This window comes from Syzygium oleosum, unplaced genomic scaffold (genome assembly GCF_021117445.2).
Source record: "Syzygium oleosum isolate NSW1041296 unplaced genomic scaffold, Sole_v2.1 Sole_v2.03, whole genome shotgun sequence".
Classification (NCBI taxonomy): domain Eukaryota; kingdom Viridiplantae; phylum Streptophyta; class Magnoliopsida; order Myrtales; family Myrtaceae; genus Syzygium; species Syzygium oleosum.
Window position 1 is genome coordinate 18,327,792 of NW_026607487.1, and position 23,744 is coordinate 18,351,535.

General features: G+C 40.5%; 4 protein-coding genes across 6 annotated transcripts; all 4 read right to left on the minus strand.

Annotated features, from left to right (window-relative positions):
* Nucleotides 1-3,866: 3,866 nt before the first annotated feature.
* LOC115671790 (very-long-chain 3-oxoacyl-CoA reductase 1) lies at nt 3,867-7,169 on the minus strand. Its single transcript, XM_030593432.2, has 3 exons — nt 5,954-7,169; nt 5,732-5,801; nt 3,867-4,296 (listed from the first exon to the last, which is right to left on the minus strand). The coding sequence occupies exons 1-3, from the start codon at nt 6,589-6,591 to the stop codon at nt 4,042-4,044; spliced, it is 963 nt and encodes a 320-aa protein (XP_030449292.1). The 5' UTR covers nt 6,592-7,169; the 3' UTR covers nt 3,867-4,041.
* A 1,688-nt stretch (nt 7,170-8,857) lies between these two features.
* On the minus strand, nt 8,858-10,299 carry LOC115672037 (protein NOI4-like). Of its 2 annotated transcripts, none has more exons than XM_056309740.1 (3): nt 10,048-10,299; nt 9,208-9,402; nt 8,858-9,111 (listed from the first exon to the last, which is right to left on the minus strand). In XM_056309740.1, the coding sequence occupies exons 1-3, from the start codon at nt 10,276-10,278 to the stop codon at nt 9,088-9,090; spliced, it is 450 nt and encodes a 149-aa protein (XP_056165715.1). In that variant the 5' UTR covers nt 10,279-10,299; the 3' UTR covers nt 8,858-9,087. The 2 variants fall into 2 exon arrangements, with proteins under 2 accessions (XP_056165715.1, XP_030449643.1); XM_030593783.2 differs by having other exon boundaries at nt 10,083-10,220.
* A 1,157-nt stretch (nt 10,300-11,456) lies between these two features.
* LOC115672035 (uncharacterized) lies at nt 11,457-15,386 on the minus strand. The gene is made up of 8 exons (XM_030593780.2): nt 15,061-15,386; nt 14,320-14,378; nt 13,935-14,222; nt 13,596-13,656; nt 12,714-12,838; nt 12,392-12,454; nt 12,160-12,284; nt 11,457-11,595 (listed from the first exon to the last, which is right to left on the minus strand). Exons 1-8 carry the CDS (start codon nt 15,143-15,145, stop codon nt 11,457-11,459), a joined length of 945 nt encoding a protein of 314 aa, XP_030449640.1. The 5' UTR covers nt 15,146-15,386.
* A 546-nt stretch (nt 15,387-15,932) lies between these two features.
* LOC115672033 (probable LRR receptor-like serine/threonine-protein kinase At1g67720) lies at nt 15,933-23,450 on the minus strand. 2 transcript variants are annotated; one of them, XM_030593774.2, is made up of 15 exons: nt 23,042-23,450; nt 22,384-22,921; nt 21,697-22,208; nt 21,453-21,582; nt 20,725-20,796; nt 20,572-20,640; nt 20,373-20,444; nt 20,152-20,220; nt 19,330-19,502; nt 18,991-19,241; nt 17,973-18,099; nt 17,814-17,879; nt 17,528-17,714; nt 17,306-17,438; nt 15,933-16,485 (listed from the first exon to the last, which is right to left on the minus strand). In XM_030593774.2, exons 1-15 carry the CDS (start codon nt 23,337-23,339, stop codon nt 16,162-16,164), a joined length of 3,021 nt encoding a protein of 1,006 aa, XP_030449634.1. In that variant the 5' UTR covers nt 23,340-23,450; the 3' UTR covers nt 15,933-16,161. The 2 variants fall into 2 exon arrangements, with proteins under 2 accessions (XP_030449634.1, XP_056165713.1); XM_056309738.1 differs by having other exon boundaries at nt 23,225-23,449.
* Nucleotides 23,451-23,744: the final 294 nt, after the last annotated feature.

Here is a 23,744-nt window from a genome sequence, read left to right on the forward strand (position 1 = left end):
CGAACCGGCTTAGTTCAGATCCATTAAAAATGGCGGCATAATTTTTTTTTTCACGTTTTCTCTTTTGCCTGAAATTGAGGCGGTGTTCCGGTGTGGCGCGAGCCCGTCTCCATAGGGTCTTCATCACATCCAACGGTCTCGAAGGCGTATTCTTTCGCAATTTATGTTCCTTCTTTGAACGTTCTATTTCTTAGGGACGAGCGGTTCCAAATTTCGTACAGGTTCCACCTGAAATCTGAATCTGGAACTAAAATCTGGAACCTGAAATCAATCCATTGGAACAGATTCTTCATATTTTGGAACCTGAAATCCACCATGCATACCTTAAAACCTTGAAACTTTCCACTTGTATTATTAATTGAACGATTGCATTTAAACATCACATTTTATGACCATCATTTGTTGCTACAATCCACTGATCACAACTTATATATAGACACACACAAAATATGAAACATTAACAAAATAAAAGTTTTAGTCATAAAATAGAAGTTCAGATTAGTGGTTCAAGATTATGCACTCATCATCGGACCCCGTGAAATAACGCAAGATTACGCGAAAACATGGACCAAGAAAAACACAAAAACTTGTTACAAATTTTAGGTTTCAGGTTCTAGGAGTGTACAAAAGAACCAGGAACCGCCCGGAACCGGTGGTTCCTAAGGGAACCAGTTCAGTTCCCAGTTCCAATTTTTGGGAACCGGTGCGTACCGGTCCAGTTCCCGGTTTCGGGCGTGAAACCGCCCGCCCACCCGCCCGGACCGGGCCAGTAATATAATAATAAATATAATATATTTTATTTACTTTTTAATTTTTTTTTAAAGAAAAATCCTAAATCCCCAAACTAAACCTAACTTGCTCAACGTTTACAGCCTCATATTGAGCTGATAAACACCTTCTTTCGCTTTCGTCTCACGTTCACATTCACTTTCACTCTCTCACTTCTCTCGGTCGATGCTCACCTCATCGTCTTCGATTCTCCATCTCTGTCTTCGTCTTTCCGTCTCCATCCTTGGCTAGTGGGACAGGTTCCATGGACCCACCTGGGAACTGAACTAGACCGACGGTCCGATTCCTGAATTGATCTACAGAACCAACGGGCGGTTCCTGATTTCAATTTTTTGGAACCGGTCCTTAATGGATGGTTCCCGATTCTAGGATGAAAATTGCCCACCCAGATTATGCTCACCCCTATCAGGTTCCACCTACTTGGAACATGAAACCTATCCATTAAAACAAGTTTCTTAATTTTTTGAACCTAGAACCTACCTCGCATATTTTGGAACCTGGAACGGATAGATTCCTACCAATCCGATTATCAAATTCCAGGTTTTACCTTGTAACCATGTTCACCTCTAATATTTCCACCCCCTTATATGGCTAAATCCCACCATATTCATTGAAAAAAGACAAAATTACCATCAATCTTTCGATTTTAATTTGAAGTGGTGACCCGAACTTATTTACTTTTCTTCTTCTTTTTTTTGGGTTTTCTATTTTTGTGTATGATCTCGTTGCCATAACTAAGATTTCACATTTTTTTTCCTGTGGATATCCCATGTATATTAAAGACGCTATGTTTTCAATTTATTGTTAGATTTTACTTATGTAGAAATTAGTTTTGTCGAAAAGAGAAATTTTCAAGAAACTTAATTCTTTTCAAATTTGTCTAACATATCTGTGGATTAATTGACAAGTATAAATTATACTTTGTTAACATAGACACTTCATAACGTAATAGCTTGTTTATAAACTTTCACATTTATTATGTGTATCACTTATCAAATTCTTTTTTATAAGCTATCTTTAATACACACATATACATATAATGAGAATATCAACGAAACAAAAAAAAATTCAATAAATAATTTTTAAAATAAAATCATAGTTATATTCTCGAATGTGAAATTTTAAAAGATGAAATGTAATTTAATCACAACATTCCTAAAATAATCATTTTTTTGTATGCCATTAAAATTTATCATTTGGATTGACAAAAATTAATATCATCCGTGAAGTGTTTTTGAAAAAATATCAAGAAAAGAAAGGATTTGATGGTGATATGTACAACAAAAGTAAAAGCTTATGAATATAAAATTGTTTTGCAAAATTGTCTATATTAATCTCTAGATTCTACTTGACAATTAACCCATAAATTTGCTTGTATAAATATGTGCGTATGGATTAGGAATTTTTTTTTTCATGTAAATCCATTTTGAGAAAAAAGGGTTCGTTTTCGTTTGATTGATGATTTAAGGAAAATGATTTCCATTTTGCTAAGGAAAAATTGTTTTCCCCTAATCTAATGTGGGGTGTGATTTGTACTCCCCATTGATAGGAAGGCACTAGAATCCTGCTCCTTGAAACTCTAGATGTTCAATACACTAAATGAAGATATGAATAGTCTTGTTAACAATCTTTTCCTTACATAATGTTTTCATCTTTGATCTTTGTTAGTCCAGACTCCAGAGAGAGAAAGATATATGTCATAAGATATAAGGTTAATACCACGAAAAATCCAAAATTGGTACACCTGTGATAATTTTACCCCAAATTAATTTTTTGACCACAAAAAATCCTAAATTGGTACATCTGTGAAAAATTTACCCAAAACTAATATTTTGACCACTAAAGACTAGGGGTGAGTATGGTCCGGGTGGACGGTTCCCACCCTAGAACCGGGAACCCCCCACTAAGTACAGGTTCCACAAAATGGGAATCGGGAACTGCCCGTTGGTTCAATGGACCCACCCGGGAACCGAACCGGCGGTCCGGTCCTGTTTCCGGGTGGATCCATGGAACCGGTCCTACTGGAGAAATCTGTAAGCATATGCTAATTCAAGATTGATTTTGGAATGGTTCGTGCTTGGCATTTTAACAAACACCTTTCATGCATTTCTCTTTAGCAATATGAACAGCATGACCAGGGCACGGATGAGGTTGTATGCCTCTTAATTAAATCAAAACATGAAATTTCTCCAGCAAGAAAGAATGCTGCAGAAACCTGTTGACTCAAGCATCTCTACCGGATTCCACACAAACACAAACATGAAAATTCACCAAAAAAGAGGAAAAAAGCTAAATGTAAACAGAGATGTTCTTCAAGCTATTCACGAGCAACAACTACAAGCACCATGAGCAAGCGAGGTGGAAGAGAGTCACGACGAGCGTCGTGAGCAGCGAGCTTGTGAGTCTGAGTGAGAGGGAGGCGAGGCTGACTGTGAGAGAGGGTCGGAGGAGAGCCCCCGACGGTAAGAGGCGAGGCGACAACGGACGGAAGCGAGATGAGCAACAGAGGAGGTGGAGAGACTAGGTTTTCTTTAAGTGGTGAGAGAGAGACCGAGTAGAGTAAAGGGTTTATTTCTATTTTAAATTATAGCCTGTAATTAAAAAAAAAAACAAATATATATACCGGTCCGGATGGGCGGGGGGACGGTTCCACGCCTGGAACCGGGAACCGGACCGGTCCTCATGGGAACCACCAGTTCTGGGCCGGTCCAGTTCCGGGCGATTCCTGATTCTTTTGCACACCCCTATTAAAAACCTCAAACCGGTATATTTGTGACAAATTTATCTTTCGTTAGTTTCCATTAAATTGGATTAATACCACAAAAAATCACAAATTAGTACACATGTGACAAACAGAGAATAAAACATAAAACTGACACATCAGTCAATTGTCGCATGTTATTTAACAAAGCAATTCGACAATAAAATTTAACGGAAACAAACTGAGGGTAAATTTATCATAGGTGTACCAGTTTGGAGTTTTTTGTGGTAAAAAAATTAATTCTGGGTAAAATTGTTACAAGTGTACCAGTTTGGGGTTTTTCGTGATATTAATCCTAAGATATAAAAGTCAATAATAATGTAATGCAATAGACTACTTTAACCCATCAAAGCGTGCTAACACAAAAAAAGCATCTAAAGCATGAATTTCGAAGAGCATACACTTTGGAAAAGAAGAAAATCTCGCACATAGAACAAGCACAGCTCCGTGCATAACCCGCGCACGAGCCTTAGAGTCGAGCGATTTCCACACTATTCCTTCTTCCTCGAGTCCTTGAGCTGACCCTTCTTCCTGATGCCGAGGCAAAACTGCAGCCGCCACGAATCGATCACCGACTCTGGCAACAAGCAAGCAAGACCCCAGAGGAGGGAATGGGGCCAGTAGGGGGTGCATCGGGGTTCATAGCCAATCCAACGCAGAGCTGCCCGAGCATAGCCTTCAGGTGATGGCACGAAGAAAGACGACCGCTTGATTGACGCCATCTTGGTGGCCACGTACAGTGGAACCTGCGTGCGAAAGTAGAGGATGGTAATTATAGAGCACAACAGAATCCAGCACGCAAGCATCACATAACTGAGAGTTCGAATCTGACAAGATGAACTCTCAAAGACCCCAGTGACAACCTCTGACATTTGTCTAAGAGTTCCAACAACCTGCCTCCCTGAGTCGGATACTCTTCCAGGGATGCGCTCGCAGAAGATAAACAATGGAATACGACTCCTAATTATTGATGTTAATGCTTCTTAACAATGCGACACTTCCATAATTCCAGCAAACTGTCGTTAATTCTTAGGTTTCTTCTTCGACAACATGTAGAGGCACTCATGGTTTACCCAGGTATGTCAAACAGTTCACAGAGTTAAACCATGTGCAACAATTCAAGTTTACTTCAAGACATTCGCAAATTTATCAGCAATCTTAATACATGTCATTGATGGAGAGGTTTCAACGTGCCACGACATGGCACCATGACAAGTACGATTTTGTGATCAAGAAAAATCTACGATGTTGTCAAATTCAATCTCCCTTGCAACAGATTTGGCAACCTAGAGAGTTAAACCACAATGGAGACAACTAGGACAGATTTCCCATCATTAAGCTATGCAGTTCAACCGAAAGAAGCATTAGAAGATTGAAAAGCTTTAACAAGGTAGGGGTCAGTCATCACATACTCAACAGAACCCAATCCGATGAAATCCAGTTAAAAAGGCACATCATTTACCATAACACGTCGAACTATAGTGCAAAGTTGTTGACACTGTGGACAGACGGCCAATATGCGCTTTAAACAAACACAGGTCATAATTGAAGCAAAAGTAAAGACTTCCTCTTCATAATTTCAAGGCCTAACAAATGGGGTGGGTGCTAAATTAAGAAAGCGGGCATGGGATTTCAGTGTAAAGCTAAACGTTGGGACCAATCAGCATGTCTAAAGAGACCTATTGATCAAGGCAATCCTACCAGACCTCAGCAATAGCATGTCTTTTTCCTTCTTACACTAAGCCTATAGCATGTTATTTACTGGAGTCTTTGAATACCACCATGGACCTATATCAGCCTTCTGGATGGCCACCTACTCATCATGCATTGATTAAGTAAATGAGAACACAATGGCAGCATCGACAAGCAAATCCTCGAAAAAGGTAGTTTAGATGTTTGTTGAACATATTCATAAAGGAGAGACAATGAACAAACTACAAAAGGCACCATATTCAATCCATTCATTCACAGCTATAAGTTGAGAGGACTATCTCAGAATCACCAACTAACCCATTTCTTTTTTATACATCTAGAAAGAAGAAAAAAGAAAACAGAAAAAGGAAAACAAAGAAAAGAAAAGCAGTGCATGCGAAATAGGATGGACGAGAAGATCATGGACATAAATCCTCAATAAATAAACCTAAGGTAATCAGTACTTAATAAAAACACCAGTAATCATACCTGACACTGGACATCGATGCCGCTCTTCTTATATTCAACGTAGAGACACCTGGAGAACTGATCAACATAGCTGAAATTGAACATAAAACAAAGAAAAACTCCATCTCAGCATCAGAAGAGAACCCCAAGGGTCCAATTCTATCAACTTTTCTTTCATTTTTCCGCCATAACGGACTAGTTACTATTCCAATCAAAACAGAGCATCAGAGATAAACAACTTACGCCTTCGTGGCGGCATAAACAGAGTAGAGTGGATCCGAGGGGATCACAATCGCAGCCCCTGATCCAATATTGACAATAGCTCCCTTCTTCCTCTTAATCATCCCAGCCAAAACAGCCTGAGTGACCTTGGTGGTCCCTTCCACATTGATCTTAATCAAGTTTTTCAGCAGCTCCTCGTCCAACTCATGGAAGAACCTCGCGTACGGATAGGACATGCCGACATTGTTGATCAATAGCCCCACGTCCAACCCCTCGATCGTCTCGCTGATCCTCCCGACGCCCGCGTCGATGTCCCCGGCGAAATCGACGACCACCGTCTTGATCTGCACCTTCCCGTACTTGGCCAGGATCGCGTCGGAGACCTCCTTCAGCTTATCGGGGTTCCGGCCGACGAGGACCAGATTAATCCCCTTCCGAGCAATCTGGAAAGCGAACCCCTTGCCGATGCCGTCGGTGGGCCCGGTGATGAGCGCCCACGAGCCGTACTTCTTCAGATTTTTGGCGGGCCTGAGGAAACTGACGTAGACCCAGTTGAGGAAAACAAGCGAGAACTTGAGAATTGAGATTGAACCGAGAGTGAAGAGCAAAATGACCAATGAAGGCTGGCCCTTTAGCTTATCCAAGAAACAGAGCTCCATTTTTCGAAGCTCAGAGCAAGAGGGAGCGGATCTAGGGGGCTAATACAGAAAACTAAGATCTGGGTTTGATCTGGAGAGGGATTTATATGCGAAGAGAAAAGGATTCTTGAGTTTTTGGTGATGCTGGTTAAGGTCGGACCCAGGAGACAACGAGGGCGAGAAAACAGAGGAAGGCGTTAGGGTTAGGCAAGCGAGTATGGTGTCAGGGGGTGGGAGACGGATGGAGGTTGCAATGGAATTGAATGCTGGCCGAGAGACAGATAGTGGGTGAAGTAGATGAGCTGCAAACCAATGCAATTAAACTACTTGCACGACTGATCGATGACGATGGGCGACAACGTGAGAGCCTCCGTGGACGCACATGCAACGAGACACTTTCGTTTTCCGGCAATTGCCGATGTCGAATCGCGTGCGATGTCGTATGACGAGGTGTTTTATTTAACTTGTTGGGTCGGGTTTTCTGCGTTTTTGTATGGATTGGGATGGTTATGAAATCTGACCACTGAGAAGCTGAAATGAAAGAGGGATGAGGCAAGCAAGTCTTCTCACTCGTCCATCAATCAATTACAGCAATGACGATAGCCATTTTATTATCCAAGTGCAACTTAGTGCCTGTCGTCTTGGTTAATTGCAAAATGGGTACATTTTATCATGGGTTTCTTATGAAGAGTAATGTCGCGAAAACCGTTTTTTCTGGAGACAGCAGAGTCGAGATATGGATGACACGGTTACGTACACGATCTTATGTATTTCTTATGGATGTTATGTCATCTGATATGAAAATATCTTCAAGAAAAGTTTTTACTTTCATATATTCTTGTCAATCATTTTTTTTGGGAGAAAAGCACTATTCTCTCTGAGATTGGGGCTAGTGTGCAGACAAAAGGAAAAATTACGATAAGTTCCTCGTGCTTATTTGTATCAAACATTTACTTTTATTGTTGTTAACAAATAAAAAACTTTTTTACTTTCAAAACCAGATAAAGATAAACTATCTTCTTAAATAAACTCAACCCCCCTTTTCGTCCCCCTGCCATTCTCACCCCCTTAACGAGCCTAAATTGCCTCAGCTGAAGTTTCTGCTATTGTCAGCACCATGCCATTACCTTTTCATCCTTTTATTTTTTGAATTCTATCTTTCATTTTGGCCCAGAGATACACCAATTCATTAAAAGCAACAAGTTGCTGCAAAGAGCAATCTCTACAGTCCTTAGCAAAGCACTACGATTTGCACCATCCTTCATCAGAATTGAAGCAGACACAAAGTGTATTTGCAGAAAGCACAAGTAGAGACAGTTTTCCTGTAATCCTAATGCCATTTCCGCAACTATGGCAGCATCAGTGAGCTGCTTCACACCAACACAGACATTCAAGGATACAAATGGAGTTAATACCAGACATCATATGCGGTTCAGAATCAGAAGCATTCCAGAAAGAGTACAACCAGGCAGATTCGGATGACCTCCTCATGCAAAATCAATCACTAAAATAATTTAAGACGAGTGCATAATGCTCCTGGCACTGAAGGTATGCCCCCCAGAGACAAGATTATGATGCTTCTGCTCCAACACAACTGGAACTTCCTTCGAAATGGAAATGGAGTATGCAGTGATTGAAAAGTAAACATGCAGGCCGAGGTATGTGATCGTGCGCAACTGAAAAGGGAGAGATTTAGAATAGAATCATATACCAATAAATATAGGGTGAGAAAGACAGCCCTACAGCATTTCATTTGATGAGTTGTTTTTATTTCTTTATCGATAGAGGGATGAAACTGAACAGTGCATAGTGCTCCTGGCACTGAAGGTATGCCCTCCAGAGACAAGACTATGATGCTTCTGCCAACACAACCGGAACTTCCTTTGAAATGGAAACGGAGTATGCCATGATCGAAAAGTAAACACGCGGGCCGAGGTACGTGATCATGCGCAACTGAACAGGGAGAGATTTAGAATATAATCATATACCAATAAATAAAGGGTGAGAAAGATAGCCCTACAGCATTCGTTTGATGATTTGTTTTTATTTCTTTATCAATAGAGGGATGCAACTGTTAGTCAACGTGATCAGATTATTGTTGCATTTCCTATTAATACTCCCATATAACTCGTATGTTATATATCCGAAAGACATAGAACAAGATGCACGTAATACACTCTAGACATTTTGCAAGGTAGAAGGTTTCGATGATCAATAGTCCCAGATGATATATGCGACAGGAAGCAATGCCATTCCCAGAATTGGATCTCAAAAACACCTCCAAGAATTTCCATAAATATGCTCAACTGATTATCATTATATGACACCAATCTGTACACATGTCTCCTCACTAAAAGACATAATTTAAAGAGGAAAGAAAAAAGCTGCAGAGAGAAAATTACTGCTAATCAATCATCACTCTGATATGAATGACTACGTATAGCAGTCACCTACAACACGGTTGTACTGTATCCTTTCTAATTGTTGGCTAACCTCCGCCTTCGCAAAAAGTCCGATTCAACCACAGCAAAACCACTTCCTCTGCATTCAAATCCAAAATTGCAGGTGTCAACAAATTCTGCATCTGAGAGGTTTAACCAAATGAGGGCAAAGAGAAATAAGAATTTGAGACAATACCTTAATGGAGTATCTGTGTTTATCGTTTTCTTTACAGGAATCATCGTACTTCCTCTGCGACGTCACACTCTCAGCTGGTCCTCCACCCTTCTTCTCCTCTCTAGCCTTGTTGAATATGACAGTGAATCCATCGGCTGAGGCCGGATCATTCACGTCCCACTCCCCGAATTTTGGCAATGTCCGTCCCTCCTCCTTCTGCACATAACACAGAGAAAATCAACACTCCGCCTTTGCACATTACAAGAATTTATCAGGGGTTTGTGGAAAAAAAAAAGGATTAGCTTCTTCGACAAAAGAGCATGTTAAGGAAAATGTTTGTATCATTAACAAGAAAATGAGCCCAAGAAATGTTCGCACTTGCATAATGCGGTATGAGTATCCGATGAGATCAATAGAATCATACAATTTACGTATCAGCGAATCCATTGTGTGCATAAAAAATTTGAATTTAGCTTAATAGAAGAAAGAACTCAATAGATTGGAGACCCTGATCTTTCCGGTGCCACCAAAACAAGTCGCGAGTGCTTCTCCCCCCCCCCCCCCCACACACACACACACACACACACACACACACACAGGCATTTCATTTCGAACTTATACCAATCAAGATAGAGAACCACGTCCCTTCCAACTTCCAACATTGCAAGTAACCAAGAGAGCGCTGCCACTTCATTGCATACGGTAATCTCCATGACAAACTCAGAATTTGACCGTAAAACGAGCCACATTACGACACCCAACTCGCAATTCCAGCATCAGCGTACATTTCAGCCCCAGACACACAGAACCGAAGAAATTACAGCAACCCAAATCGTTTTCAGATCAAGTGATGGCGCGCACATGAATAAAAAGTGAATCTTCTTGAATCTTCTTACCGAAGACATGGTTGGAGATTCCTAGGCGAATCGAGTACCGCACGGAAAAAAAAGCGAATGTGAACAGAATCGAATGAAGTGACATGATCGACGGACGGGGGCGGAGAGAGTTATAAAGGCAAAAGCGGAGAGATTTCGCGTTCTCCCCCACGACCTGCACTCGTCTCCTACGCGGGGCTCTGTTTGCTGGTTTCATCGTTTTCGTCAAAAACGGAAGACAGAAAAAGAGGGGACCAAAAAAAAGAAAACAGTCCCACACGGTTAATGGCACGATGATATAAAGATAATCTTTTTATAAGTAGGAATAAATATTAATTTGATGAAATTCTCCATTAAATTAAAACCTATTTTAGTTCCATTTCATTAAGAGATAGAGATAATTTAATGAAATATTTGGATTGTGTTTTTATTTTTGCATGTTGCGAAGAAAGAAAATTCTCAAATAAAATTCATGTCTATGTATATGAAAGAAGTGATTTTTTTTTTGTAAATTAATATGTTCCTCCTGATTATTATTCTATGGGAAATGAAATCTAATGATACCCACCGTTTGTGTTAGTTTCTTTTTGATAAATAGGTTTCTCAGGGTACTGGATAAATCCATTTAAGAAAATCATTTTAAATTGTCAAATTGCTATACAATCACATAAAGGTTGTCATGACTAAAGTAGAAAATTTTACGATTAAAATAAACAAGGTGTTGCATCTCATATTGTTTGCTCCAAGTCCAACGTGTTGTTTTCCCTCCAAAATTTGAAATGAAAAAAACGATATATTCGCATGTTAATATTTGTATATCGCTAAATAAAGATCAAAGAACAGCCAAAAAGCTTGAGAAAAAAAGTAAAAATAAAAATCAATCCAAATAGATCAATTAAATAAAAGAAACAGACAAAGCTAGTCTCAAAATGCAATGTGACATCAAGTAGTTTTGTACCAAAGATTCTTGAGAAAAGTCATGCGACTCAAGAAAGAACACCAGATTGTCCTTGCACACAAGCCCTCTTTTCTTTTCATTCAAGCGAAGTTAAAAAATGTTTGCAGCAGGGATGAGATATAACTGACTCTTTTCTCTGTCTGCTAATAGCAGTTGAATAAATTAAGGTGATTCAGTTTGAGGAACAAAAAAGTGACCGAAGAACGAATGCGAATCCTGCATAATGGTGTTAACACTATGGGCATGAATCTAAAGTCCAAGAGTGGTATGTAGAAACAGCAAGACAACCGAACCGATACAAATTTGCCAATAGCAAAGCATAAATCGCAGGCGCGTCCTCATACATGGACCGTAATTTGTTAACCAGCTCGCAGCCATCTCTCGTAGATATTTACACTGTTTCATTTGGACAATCGCAATAACGGCCAGGATGTATCTTACTGCGGTGACTCCGACTTTGAGTAGCGCCATATCATCCCTCCAACCAGATTGTTCAACGAGTGAGAAAGCATCGGCACGACAATGCTCGAAGAGATCATTGTTGCAGAACCGTACATCAGTCCAACAAAGGTTGCCCTAAAACAAGTTTGAAAGCCAAACGTAAGCAGATAACCATGAGAAATGCTCCATATACTACCTTCCTGTGAGACTTGTCACTTCTTCCAATTTGTTTTTCATTGGAAACCCATTAAAATAATTTCCCATATGTAAGTTTTCACCTTTTATTTTTTTTACTTATTTTGGCCCAAATTATTGTAGTATAATTTCTTCCTATTCTCAATCTAGAATCTACTCTGTAAAAGCTTAAAACAGCCTTCAGTTATTCTCCATAGTTATCTTAAAACTGTAACGTAAAGGTGGCAACCCCAATGTGTTTGGAAATTTTCATGGACAAAGAGAACTCAGCAAGACTTTGAGTCAAACACAATCTGTCTAGCCAATCACCCGTTTCTCATGGACAATACTTGCAATCCTATGAAGGAAAATATGCACTGCAATTCACAACATTGGTCTCAGGAAAGCACAATGACATGTGCATATCTTCTGTGGCGGGGATTCCAACCAAGCCTTACAGTTGACACGTATATGGGGACAATCTGATAAATAACGGGGAAAGGACATTGTTCAAATTACACATACCAAATTGCAAAGGAAGACTTTCGTCCACTGCCCAAATGTAATATCCCGAATAAGACGGCAACAAGCAGGACGCTGTTCCAGTTGTTTCCGGTCAGTGGGAGCAGTGTACCACGGAAAAGAAGTTCCTGCACAGACACATTCCATAATACAACGAAACAGAAGCATGAAGCATGATTGCTAATTTAATAAACTGAAGGACAAATAGAGAACTAAGACACGATTTGCGTAGTACCTCGCTGATTCCAGGGAGAAATGAAACTACCAAATAATCCACAGGTTCAAGTGAGGTAAGAACCTGCACATTCAAGGAAAGACTATACTGAGTAAAGAGGTTGCACAGCTTGAGACCAGTAGTTTGCAAGTACCTAAGAGACTGACATGAGGTTGATAAAAAAAAGTGGTCGTCCAAAGAACAATAGGCCACAAAAAAACCCCTCCAACTTTTATGTACATCTCTTTTTTTTTTTCCTATAAGTAACTATTTATGCATCAAGAAAAGCCAATCATTCATGCATATAAAGACCACTACACAGAGGAGGTGAAGTGCATACTACCTGCTGATTGGCTGCTTCACTAGACTCTGCAAAGTCTGGCCAAGTCCTCAGTAGTAAGTACCGACAAGATGATATCAGAATAACCAGTCCTGTAAGCAACTCAAGATGCCATGTCTCAAAACCAACTGTAAGCAAGGGGAAAGAATGATTCTCTTAAACACGTTTTAATTATCAAGCCGAGTCATCATCAAGAGAAAGTGACCAGACACAAAGGCAAGTCTAGAGTTTAATAAGGGTCTATGGACTCTATTTAGCAAAAAAAAAAAGGGTCTATGGACTCTTAAATTGTCCAGTTCCGAAACAAGAATTGGGACAGATATCTTCATTATTCAGATTTAAGGGGGAAAAAGATTGCATTTAGGATATGTAGCATCAAGTCTAACAAGAAATGGAACAGTGAACTTTCAACTAGCACCAAATGGCTATTGTAAAATTAAATACCAATGTAATTACCATTACTGTTATCCAAGCATCCCGTAAAATGAGCCATTAAAGAATAAGGGGCAATTTGATTATGTATGCATAATACAAGCAAGAGCTGCCAATGCAAGCATGCAGGATCAAACTCACTTAAATTATGCACACCCCCAGATGTCTACCCCTTTTATTGGATGTCAGTCCAGAAGTACGTTTAGAAAAGGTATCAAACAAAAGAGTACAATAATCAAATTTCTGGCTTCATTGTCTTATGCTATATAACCACACACCTAGCCAAAGTAACTTTCGGAAATTGATTTATGTAATGGAGAAGGTGTCATTCATATGGTTCTCACAGTTCAGTTTTACTTATTTTAAGTAAGTTATCCCAGCATTAAAACGCGGGAAAGATTTAAAAAATGCATCGCCAAGCAACCACCACCATTTTTAGTTGCGAATGCATACATGATATTTCCTTTGTGCAGTCAATCACCGGCAATCCTTCCATGAAGGCAACGTGAGATGCCTGCAAGTTTGGGTCGAGATTTAGAATCTGACAGGTGTAAAGTGGAAAGACAAAAATAGCTAAAAATTCCTACCAGTGAGGATAAAATATTACCACTCAAAGAAGGAAATTTCAGTAAGAAATGTAAAGATGAGAAAAGCAGATCGCAATATGTCTAGGCACCACGATGAAAATGGCCCTTTCATAACATCCAATGTGACCTTGGACATTACCCCGACACTAGAACATAAGTACACAATATGACAACCAAGCTAGCGATCCTGAAAGCGAGGACCCACCTCTCTAATTATAGCACCAAGAGCAACCATTAAGCCAGAAGTGACTGTACACGCCTGAAGGACAGTACCCCTGGAGGAAATGGATGTGGTAGAATTCGCAGAACTGTTGGAGGAAACATCTACACTCGGAGCATTTTCAACTGTTGAAGAAGATCTATCAGCAACATTTGTCTTGGATGAACTCCGGTCAACTTGCAGATCAAGGTCAATACTTTTCTGCGGTCTTCTATATCTTGATCTCTTCACTGAGCATCGAACTGAAGCACGACTTGTGCTTACTCTACACGCCTGCAGAAGGAAGCAGAATCATATTAGTTGATTGAAATCAAAACCAGCACGTGCTTTATGACTTCATGGAAATAAAGGGGGAATTCGAGAACCTTACACTGCAACAGGTGGCATGAAAATGCTTCGTTGCGTCGTTGAGGCCAACAAACTCCTCACCTAATTGAACATGTACATACAATCAAAAGCAGCCCCTTGTTTAGCCTACGGTGTCAGCAGACCCAAAAAAAAAAAAACCATAAATACGGATTCAGAGCCAGGTTCACATTTCACACCATGTTAAGGCCTGAGTACTAGTTTCAATTAATATGCTCAAGATAAAACTGTCAGCATGCCCACTAAAGTTGTATTTCAACAGTATTAGCTTAAAGTTTGCATTGTGAAGCGGGCCGAACTCTCGAGGTAAAACAATGAATGAAGTCTAATAACTAAAGCTCTCATTATGAAAGAGAGCAATCACGTGAGATCAGAAGCTCCGATAATCAAAACAACGAGACAGTCCCCAATGTCGGAAAGTCACCCACCATGAATCAATTTCCACAACATAACAACAAACCCAAGAAACATACCAATATCGCTGCCACTCAAAAAAGGATACGTTTTAGATAAACTTTCACGACTTGTAAGTGAAACCCACTTTTTTTTTGTCAACTCCCACAAACGAGTAGTCGTCACCGATCACTCCAAAACAGGGTATCCAAAAACTCCATCTTGACAATGAAATCACCGAACCCAGGAAAAACAAGAGACAGAACTGTGAGCAATTCATATCTTCGCATCCACAAAACCGACACCAAATGCTTCAAAATAAAGAAACGCAACCTCATGCCAAACAACTGACCCTTGAAGACTGAAGCACCAATAACATGAGTCGGAGAGGTATCGCCAGCTTGAGCCCAGCAAGCATCAAGAGCGAGCAAAGGCATGGCTGACGAATGACAACAGCCTTCAAAGCACCAGAACAATCGGGTTCTAGTTATCTGGGTCCAGAGGCCGGAGCAATCTTTGAACTAAAGAAAGCAAGAACACACGAAGTAAAGAAGAGGGAAGACAAAAGAACTGAAGGGGAATCACTGAGACAGAATCTGCCGAGCTTCGCTCTAAGCCGTAGACATGTTTTTTTTTTTTTTGCGGCTCTCGGAGCTTCGCTTTTGTTTGGATTTTGTCAGAAGACATCTCTTTTGTTTGGTAATGTAGTGTATGACTCTATGTGTCAGTTTCTTATAATTTAATAAGAGCCGCACGATTTAAAAAAAAATTTCAAAAAATGACAAGTAAAATACTCCGAATGTGGCATATTTGAATGACGGAAGTACGAATTTAACGACGGCCATACATATAAAAAAAATTGTCAGATGCCTAGAGGGGTCTTCACAATTACATCACGACTGTTTTAAGTAACCAGTGTAATTTTTTTCTACACAATCCACATCCATCATCATTGGTTTGACTAGTTAAGTGATTTTTCCAATCATGACCACCCAAATGAACGATAACGGACGAGGATTGTGTAGCAAACGGGATACCCAATGGGTTCGAGGTATTAATTTATGAGGATGGATCTATCAAGATGCGTGTATAAGCTCTCTTTAACAGAATATATAAAGTAAAACGTGCACCCACATAGCTGGGGAAATGTTCTTTTCACGAGGATTTGATGTGTAATCTAATTTCAACGGCGGAAAAATGAGAGATGATGAACCTCGCACCAAGTTAACCGCTCAGCAAGAAATTGCCTAGCCATTTCCTAGCATATGCTTGGTACTTTACCTCTACAATGTAGTATCAAATCTGACTGTTACCCTTTACAAAATTTTGTTAAGCAATTATACAGAGTTGCAAGACAAATCTCGAAAGTTCTCTATACTATCCATATCAGATCATCGGTATGCAAACTAACAAAAGTTGCCCCGAAAATTTCCAGAGAATTGCTTGCTCATCGTCATCTAGTGGATGGGACTATGCAACCATTCGACAATTCAGGGCTTTCGAATTCGAGAAAGCTTGTCAGCAAGGTCTTGCGAGAGGATTGAGCTTTCGAACTGCCGGGAGATAGTTTCAGGCGGCTCTCCGCGTCTTTCTCGATATTGGTAGCATCCTGTATGGCCAATATGATCTCCTGCATCCTAGGGCGGGAAACTCCATGCTGTTCGAGGCATTGGAGAGCGACTTCCGCGACTCTCCACACCGACTCAACCTTGAAGCTCCCGGTGAGTATAGGATCAACAATGCTCATCACATCCCCTTTGCGAATCAAAGATCTTGCCTGCAAAAGAAGCGTAAGCAACATGGAGACGATTGTCCAAACAAGCATTGCTTATTTCAGGCTATGTTCATGTTTGTGTAAGACTGAGCGCACATTGAGGAACAGAGTAATTTTCCAATTATATGTCTGAAAGTGCAGTTACAATTCTCTCTCTCTCTCTCTCTCTCTATTTTTAGTCACTGGTTTCTAAACATGGTGCAGTACAAATCACCAATCGATGAGGATAGGCTGATTCGGGCTCTCATCGTTCATAATCCATCATGTTCATAGATCATTCCAGTTAAGCTATCATGATCAATGTAAAGTAAACACCCATTTCATGTCTCGTCACTAATGAATCTACAAGTACATTAATAACTTCGCATCCTCTCCTTCAGGGTTGTGTCCTTCTGTCCATTACTCGGGACGTGCCTCATGCAGAGTAAGCACAATAATCTTACGTGTCTTGTGAACACACAAAAATCACCTTTTTCTTCACCTTCAGATCACATTTATTGTACGTTAAAAAATGCTCTTACAACACCGGTTGACTTGTTCTAAAAGCACACATGGCACTTTCTGATGTAAGTACAAGCCATGCTTCTCTTGACCAAAATCCGATGCCCCAGTACCTGTCTTGTCTCAACTAAGTTCTTTTTCTCTATATCTTGCGTGACTTCTGAACCTTCCATTGGCCTCCTAATCTCTCATTTTACAGCATGTATTTGTTGTTCTTTGTGTTTTAGGAGAGAATCCAGAAGAAGGTAATCCCAGCAGTTTTTTAAATAACAATGCCTAAAGCTTTTAGCAAGTGAAACAATGAAAGCAGTAAATCTCATACCCAATGGACAATGTTCCAGTCAGAACCATAATCTTCTGGCGACACGGGCTTTCTTCCAGAGATCAGTTCCAAAAGGACAACTCCAAAACTGTACACATCGCTCTTCTCTGTTAATTGTTGATTTCCATAATACCTGTGGGACAAAATATCAAGCTACATGATCGTGTCCAGGAGAACAAGTATGACAAACAGATTGTTAGCACATGCTTATGTATGGCTTACTCTGGATCCAAATACCCTACAGTTCCCCGTGCTACACTGGACACATGGGTCAAATCCTCCTCAGCTTGTCTTGAAAGCCCAAAATCTGATACTTTTGCTCTCATATGCATGTCTAGCAGGATGTTACTCGTCTTCACATCTCGATGAATGATGCTTGGGTTACACCCCGTATGTAAGTAATCAAGACCTGCATACACCTAATTAGTCTTTTATGCTATTGCACTAAAAACAATACATTGAAAAATTGCGTTGCATGTGAACAAGAAGATTCGTTTGCAATTCAAACCTTTCGCTGCATCTTCTGCTATACTGAGACGACTAAGCCAGTTTAGCTGCTTTTGCTTGACAGAATCTGTTAGAATATCAATGATTAAACTGCCTCTTGTCCAACTCTCAGATTTGACGAAACAGGAAAAACAAAAAGAACATTTGATAGAGATCAAACCGTGTATGTGATCGCGCAAGGTCCCATTGTGCATGTACTCATATACTAAGATGCGTTGGTGCTCTTCTTCGCAGTACCCAACTAAAGGAACTAAATTCCTATGATGGATTCTTGACAAGAGTGCGACCTGCAGGCCCAATCCACTGGTTAGTGAACCCTAAGCCACAGTGACCATCTGTGTAATATTCTCATTTCATGAAAACCTTGTGATGCAGTAAGATAAGAACTTTGAAAATCCAGTTAAATGCTCTTTCACAGTGTCGCTCTTCCACTGAGACTCCTTCAGCCAATAATGCTGGAGATAAACAAATTCTCAGGCAAGACTTCTAGCCTAACCAATTACAAAAAACCAGGGAAGTCTATAGTACAGTTTCTTCCTCATGTTGGTCATCCCATAACCAACAATGAATACATTCCATAAGCTGTAGCTTTCTGAGGACACAGCTCTACACCATGATCATGCGGAAGCACTATACGAGTCCATTAAATCAAGTAAGCACAAGTCACAGGTGGGAATGAGATCAGGTTCAAAACCATAGGACTGCAAGTCTTTTTTTTTTTGGTCGACTATGATTGCAAGTTTACACAACCAGAAAGAGGAAGAGAGAAAGATCAAATAAGACACAGAAAGCAAGAGGATGTTGACCCTTGCTGTTCTCAAGTAGATCAACAATCCTCAGATCAACAATGCTCTGTTATTATGCTCTGCACTGGTCATTCTGAAATTAAAAAGAGCTTTGGCAAGTTCGACATTTAATAGCCTCTTGTACAAGAACCCAGCCGCCTGACAGTCAACATCTCTTCTTCCATGAGAAAAAGATATCGCACTTTCTGCTTGTCCCAGTTTTACACTTTAACTGGCTGGTTTAAAAGATGGATTCAAGTGAAATCTATGAACACTTGTTACATTAACACATGGCACATTAGTTCCTCAGCCATACACAACACATCTAAAAAGTGAAGGTTAAATGTGCGTTCGCAAAAACAGTACGTCTCGAAAGGCTTAAAGTGGAAGTACCTCAGTCACAAATTGCTGGTGCCCATCGTTACATACATCAGCCATGATCTTTACAGCCACCTCTTTTCCATCTTTCATTCTTCCATAGTACACTGATCCGAAGCTACCTTTACCAATTTTCTTTGAAAACCTATCGGTAGCTGATTCCAAATCAGAAAGCCTTATATAGTGCGAGCCTTCTTCCCTTAAGTGGCCATCTCGAGCAATTGAATATGCAGTCGAAGTCTTAGTGCTAGTACGCAAGGAATCACCTGAATGGCACAATGCAAACACATAAGTGACACAAACCCAATCAAATCAATACGAAATGCAGCTAAATGAACCTATTGATGTGAATACCTTTATTATTGCTTTTCTGGCCAGACTTCCTTCTCCGAAGATTATGCAAGAGTAGCAGACTGCCTAGAAGCAACAATATCAAAACTGCAAGTACTCCAATTGAAGCTCCAAGTATCCACCTGAATTGCATCTTCTTCCTTGAGTGTCCATGCAATCCAATGTTTCCCCTGTACCTGCAACACCACATAGCCATCGGATAATTTCAGATACTTCAGCATTTTTCATAGCTTCTACCAATGTATAAATAGCATATGGTATTGCAGATAAGTGAGTGATTGAGCATGAAATGGTGCTTTTTGCACGTGATATGTGTTCCAACCACATCTGCAAATATATCAAGAGCTTATTCTGGCGTTATTATTTAAGTTGGATTGCCATGTAAAAGTTTATAGAAATTCCCATTGCTTGTGTCTTTGACGATATTTGAAATTGGTTTGCCATGTACAAGATTAAGATGATTCGAATTGCTTGTGTCTCTTGATGATATTTATTCTAGTAAACACATTGATGCACAATGTGGACGTAGATCCATGTGCACATAGAGATGCATCATCTACCATGATTGAAAACCCAAAGTTAGCAACATGCAATGTGATGTAAGAGTTTCTAATCACATTCTTCAGCTTCCTTTTTTGCAGATATGAAGTCTTAGCAGCAACCAGCATCCTTTTCACACTATATCAAATTCCATGTTCTAATTTTGGAAGTATTCGAGCAAGAGAACAGGAAAATTTCATGCTTTGTACCAAAGAAGTCACCAGCTGACCAATTTTCGAGACAACCTCTTGTTGTCAGCACTGGCAAAAGAAGAAGTCTACTCACCTGAATTTAATTTTTGCACTTAACAGTGCTGGAGGTATTTCACCAGTGAAAGAGTTGTTTTCTATATTCCTGTCACATGTAGAATCATACCATTACGACATGATTCATAGCATCTAGGAAACAAATCGGCATCTTAAATTATACCTCAACAACTAGAACTTTGTCACATCTAAACCAAATGTCAATAAACAAATAGCGAAGGGCGGCTAGTTGCCACGTACAGTTCAATTAAACTCGGTAAAGTCCCAAGGTAAGAAGGCAAGGGACCAGTCAATTGATTGTTCTCTAAATGCCTGCAAGTTCACCAAAAGAAAGCAGGAAATGGTTGTTTCAGACATAAAAAGAAGCTTCACTCAGGTCATATCGTGTACCAACAAGGTGCATGAGCTTAAATTTTGAGATCATGAAAAAATAACTTACACAATCTGTAAGTTGGTGAGGCTGCTCATATCAGGGAGTTCACCAGAAAATGAATTTCCACCCAGCCATCTAATAGATAGGAAGGAACGAACTGAACAAAGCTGGGTATTCAAAATATAAAAAGCAAGACTTTTGCAATTGTAATGCACTTACAATTCCGTCAACTGCACCAAATTATTAAGCTGAGAGGGGATTGTGCCCTTTATGCCCCTTCCTGACAGGTCTCTGCTCAACAGGTCAGTGTATCGTATTAGCTATAAAACATTAAAAATATTAAAATAGAGAGTACTAGACTTGTTCGCGGATTAGGTCCGAGGAGCAAATGAGTGAGCAGGGCCTGAGTTTGCCTTCTGCCTGCCTGCTCATGCCCGAAAAGGAATAGGCAATTTTATGGAAATAGATGCACTAATTTGAGAGCAAAGTTAAGCCTAATCTCGGGCCTGGGTCCAGCCATTTGGCAAATATATTAAGGTACTGTATAAAGTAGAACACTCTTTAGATTATGAGCTGTAATAGTCCAATATGACACTAGTTGGATCAGCCTTCTCAACCATGACATCGTCCAGAGTTTTCAATATTATTGATATTGCCAGTGCCCCTCATATTCTGTAAATAAAGCCATCAATGCACTACGTTATCAAGTTATTAGTAAAGATATAACCTTTGACTATTTTCTCTCTTGCTCTCTCTTGAAGATCCCAAATAAGTCGAAAATTCCTATAGTCTGACTAGCACAATCAGCAGGTATTACTTAAGGGACAAGCTCATATAATACTCCACATCATGAGACAAAAGGCAAAGATGATGAGGTATTAAATTCAGAAAATACAGCAGGATCAAATGAAGAGTTGCATAGATGACTAACAACACGGGGAGCTCACATTTTTGTGATCCTTGGTGGCGTCATCGAACTACAAGTCACCCACTCCCAAGCAACAGGAAGGCATGGATCACCTTGATCTGTGAAAACGTTTCCACTGGACATAGAGTGAAGGGCATCAACCCCTGTCACTGTTCGTGCCAAAGTCTTAATCAGCAAGAGTCATGCCACACTAAAGGCTTCAGAAATTATTGAGTAACAAGACCTAATTGACACTATTAAAGATAAAGAACCAGTGAACTCACGATCTTGCCTATCCGTCCTTGAAGCAATCCGTGCATATCTGCTAATTTCAATGGCATTCAGAAGTGGCCCTTGGGTAGAATCTGACGTCTTTTGAAAGGCGAATGACAGAATGAAATCCAAAGACACGTTCATGTAGCTTGGTTCGTAAAGTCGGTAGCTTCCATTGGCATTCTCAACAATGTTCACCACAGCAGTGTTGTAGTCACCCAAGGCAGGATCCTTCAATGTGAACTTCCGGGTCTCATTCGGCCCTAAGTCTTGGATTTCCGCAAAGTATGCATAAGCACGGGCATTAGCTGGAAAATCTTCCAGGTTCAGCCTATAGGTAAGCAACCCTTTCGTGCCAACGACAGCTGTTTGCATCACTTTAACGGGTGGGTGTTCTCTGGTACTAACATCTATATTTTGCGACGTGTTGATTCTCTCTGTACCAGGGGCTACACCAACCAGAAAATTTTGCCTCTTTGCCAGGTCTGAGTCCCAAATTCTATCATAAGGATCATCCGGGTACCTAGAAAACTACGAACAAATTAGCCCTCGTCATATTCATCACTACTTACGCTTACTCTATCAATTGCGAGAATCCAGTGGCAACCAAGATTCCCAAAATTTAAAATTGCTGCTGGCTTCAGCTAAACATCTACCGCGCAAAAAAAGATAAACCTTTTCGGACAAGAGCCTTTTACCTCAAAGCCTCCTGTGTCAGAGCCCCGAAGTTGACCCTCGCCGCCACCTCCAAGAAGAATTCATCCTCAAAATTAGTGGTGTACATCGAGAGACTCAGTGGCCTGAGCTCCAGAGTGGAAATGAACGGAGCCCCGGTCGTCGCACAGCAAAGGCACACATCGACCGATCCGGAGGGTGCACGTATGATCATCTCCTTCACGTAAACTCGGGAAGCATCGAAGATGGTCACGGTCGTCCACTTGGTCGCGTCCAAGTAGAGCTCGAACTTGGGGTACGTCGCCTCCGTTTCAGGATTTCCGTACAAGAATGTCGTACGGACGATGTATCTTCTTCTCTCCTCGGTTCGGAGGGTGTAACAGTATTTCTTGCCGTCTATTGGGAAGTCTCTGCGTGTCTGGTACTGCACCGAGCTTCCAGTGGAGTTCTTTACCGCCGAAGACTCGCCATAGTTCATGAGACCCGTGTCCGAGATCCATGTGAGCCCTGTTGTCGGGTCTGTGGAGTTGCCGGCTCCTCCACAGTCTATACTGACGAACTCTGCATGTGAAAAAACAGGACGAATTTCTTGAACTTAGTGAGCCAAAGGAACAAACTTTCCGTGAAAACTTGTTCATGTAATACGAGAACAAAAACAAACTCGAAGATGGGAGGTTTTACCAGTAACTTGGCACAGAGCGGACGGTGTGAGCGCCAGAAATATGAGCAAGATTTGAGAAACGAAACCCATTAAGAGACAAGAGAACAAGAAACTTAAAATGCTTTTGGGATCTTTGGACACTCTGCCTAGCGTGGGATTTCTAGCATTGGAAGAATCAACAAAGCGTGTGTGGTTGTGCTCACTGCTCAGTTCAACTTCCACGTCGCTGTCTTCATTGTGTTGCTGTTCTACTTCTTCCACTTTTGGCTTTTGCTTTATGGGAGTGATGAGCGCTGTAATATGCTGGTCGCTCATCATGGTTCCATCTTTAGCTTTCGTTTTGGAATCTCCTTTGCTTTTCCAAGAGAAGACAGCTTTCAAATCCTACTTTACTTCTCCTCAGGGTTGATTGAGATCGCAATTCCATGAACCCAAGATCAATATGTTTAGCAGAAGACTAGAAGATTTTTTTTTACAGTAAGATTACAAAATTGTTACTCTGACTCTTCGGCGGAAAAGTAAAGAGTTCTTCAGTGGAAAAGTAAAGAGTGGGTAGTAATTTACATGATATGCACGATTCATTGCGTTCAATTCAGATTTCAGATGTGGGTCCAAGAAATTTGAGGTGGTCGGTCTATGTGGTCCGACAGTCTGCTACATGCACCCCACTTATTAATCTGAATGACTCTTGCTGTTTGACCATTTCATATCTTTGAAAGTGAG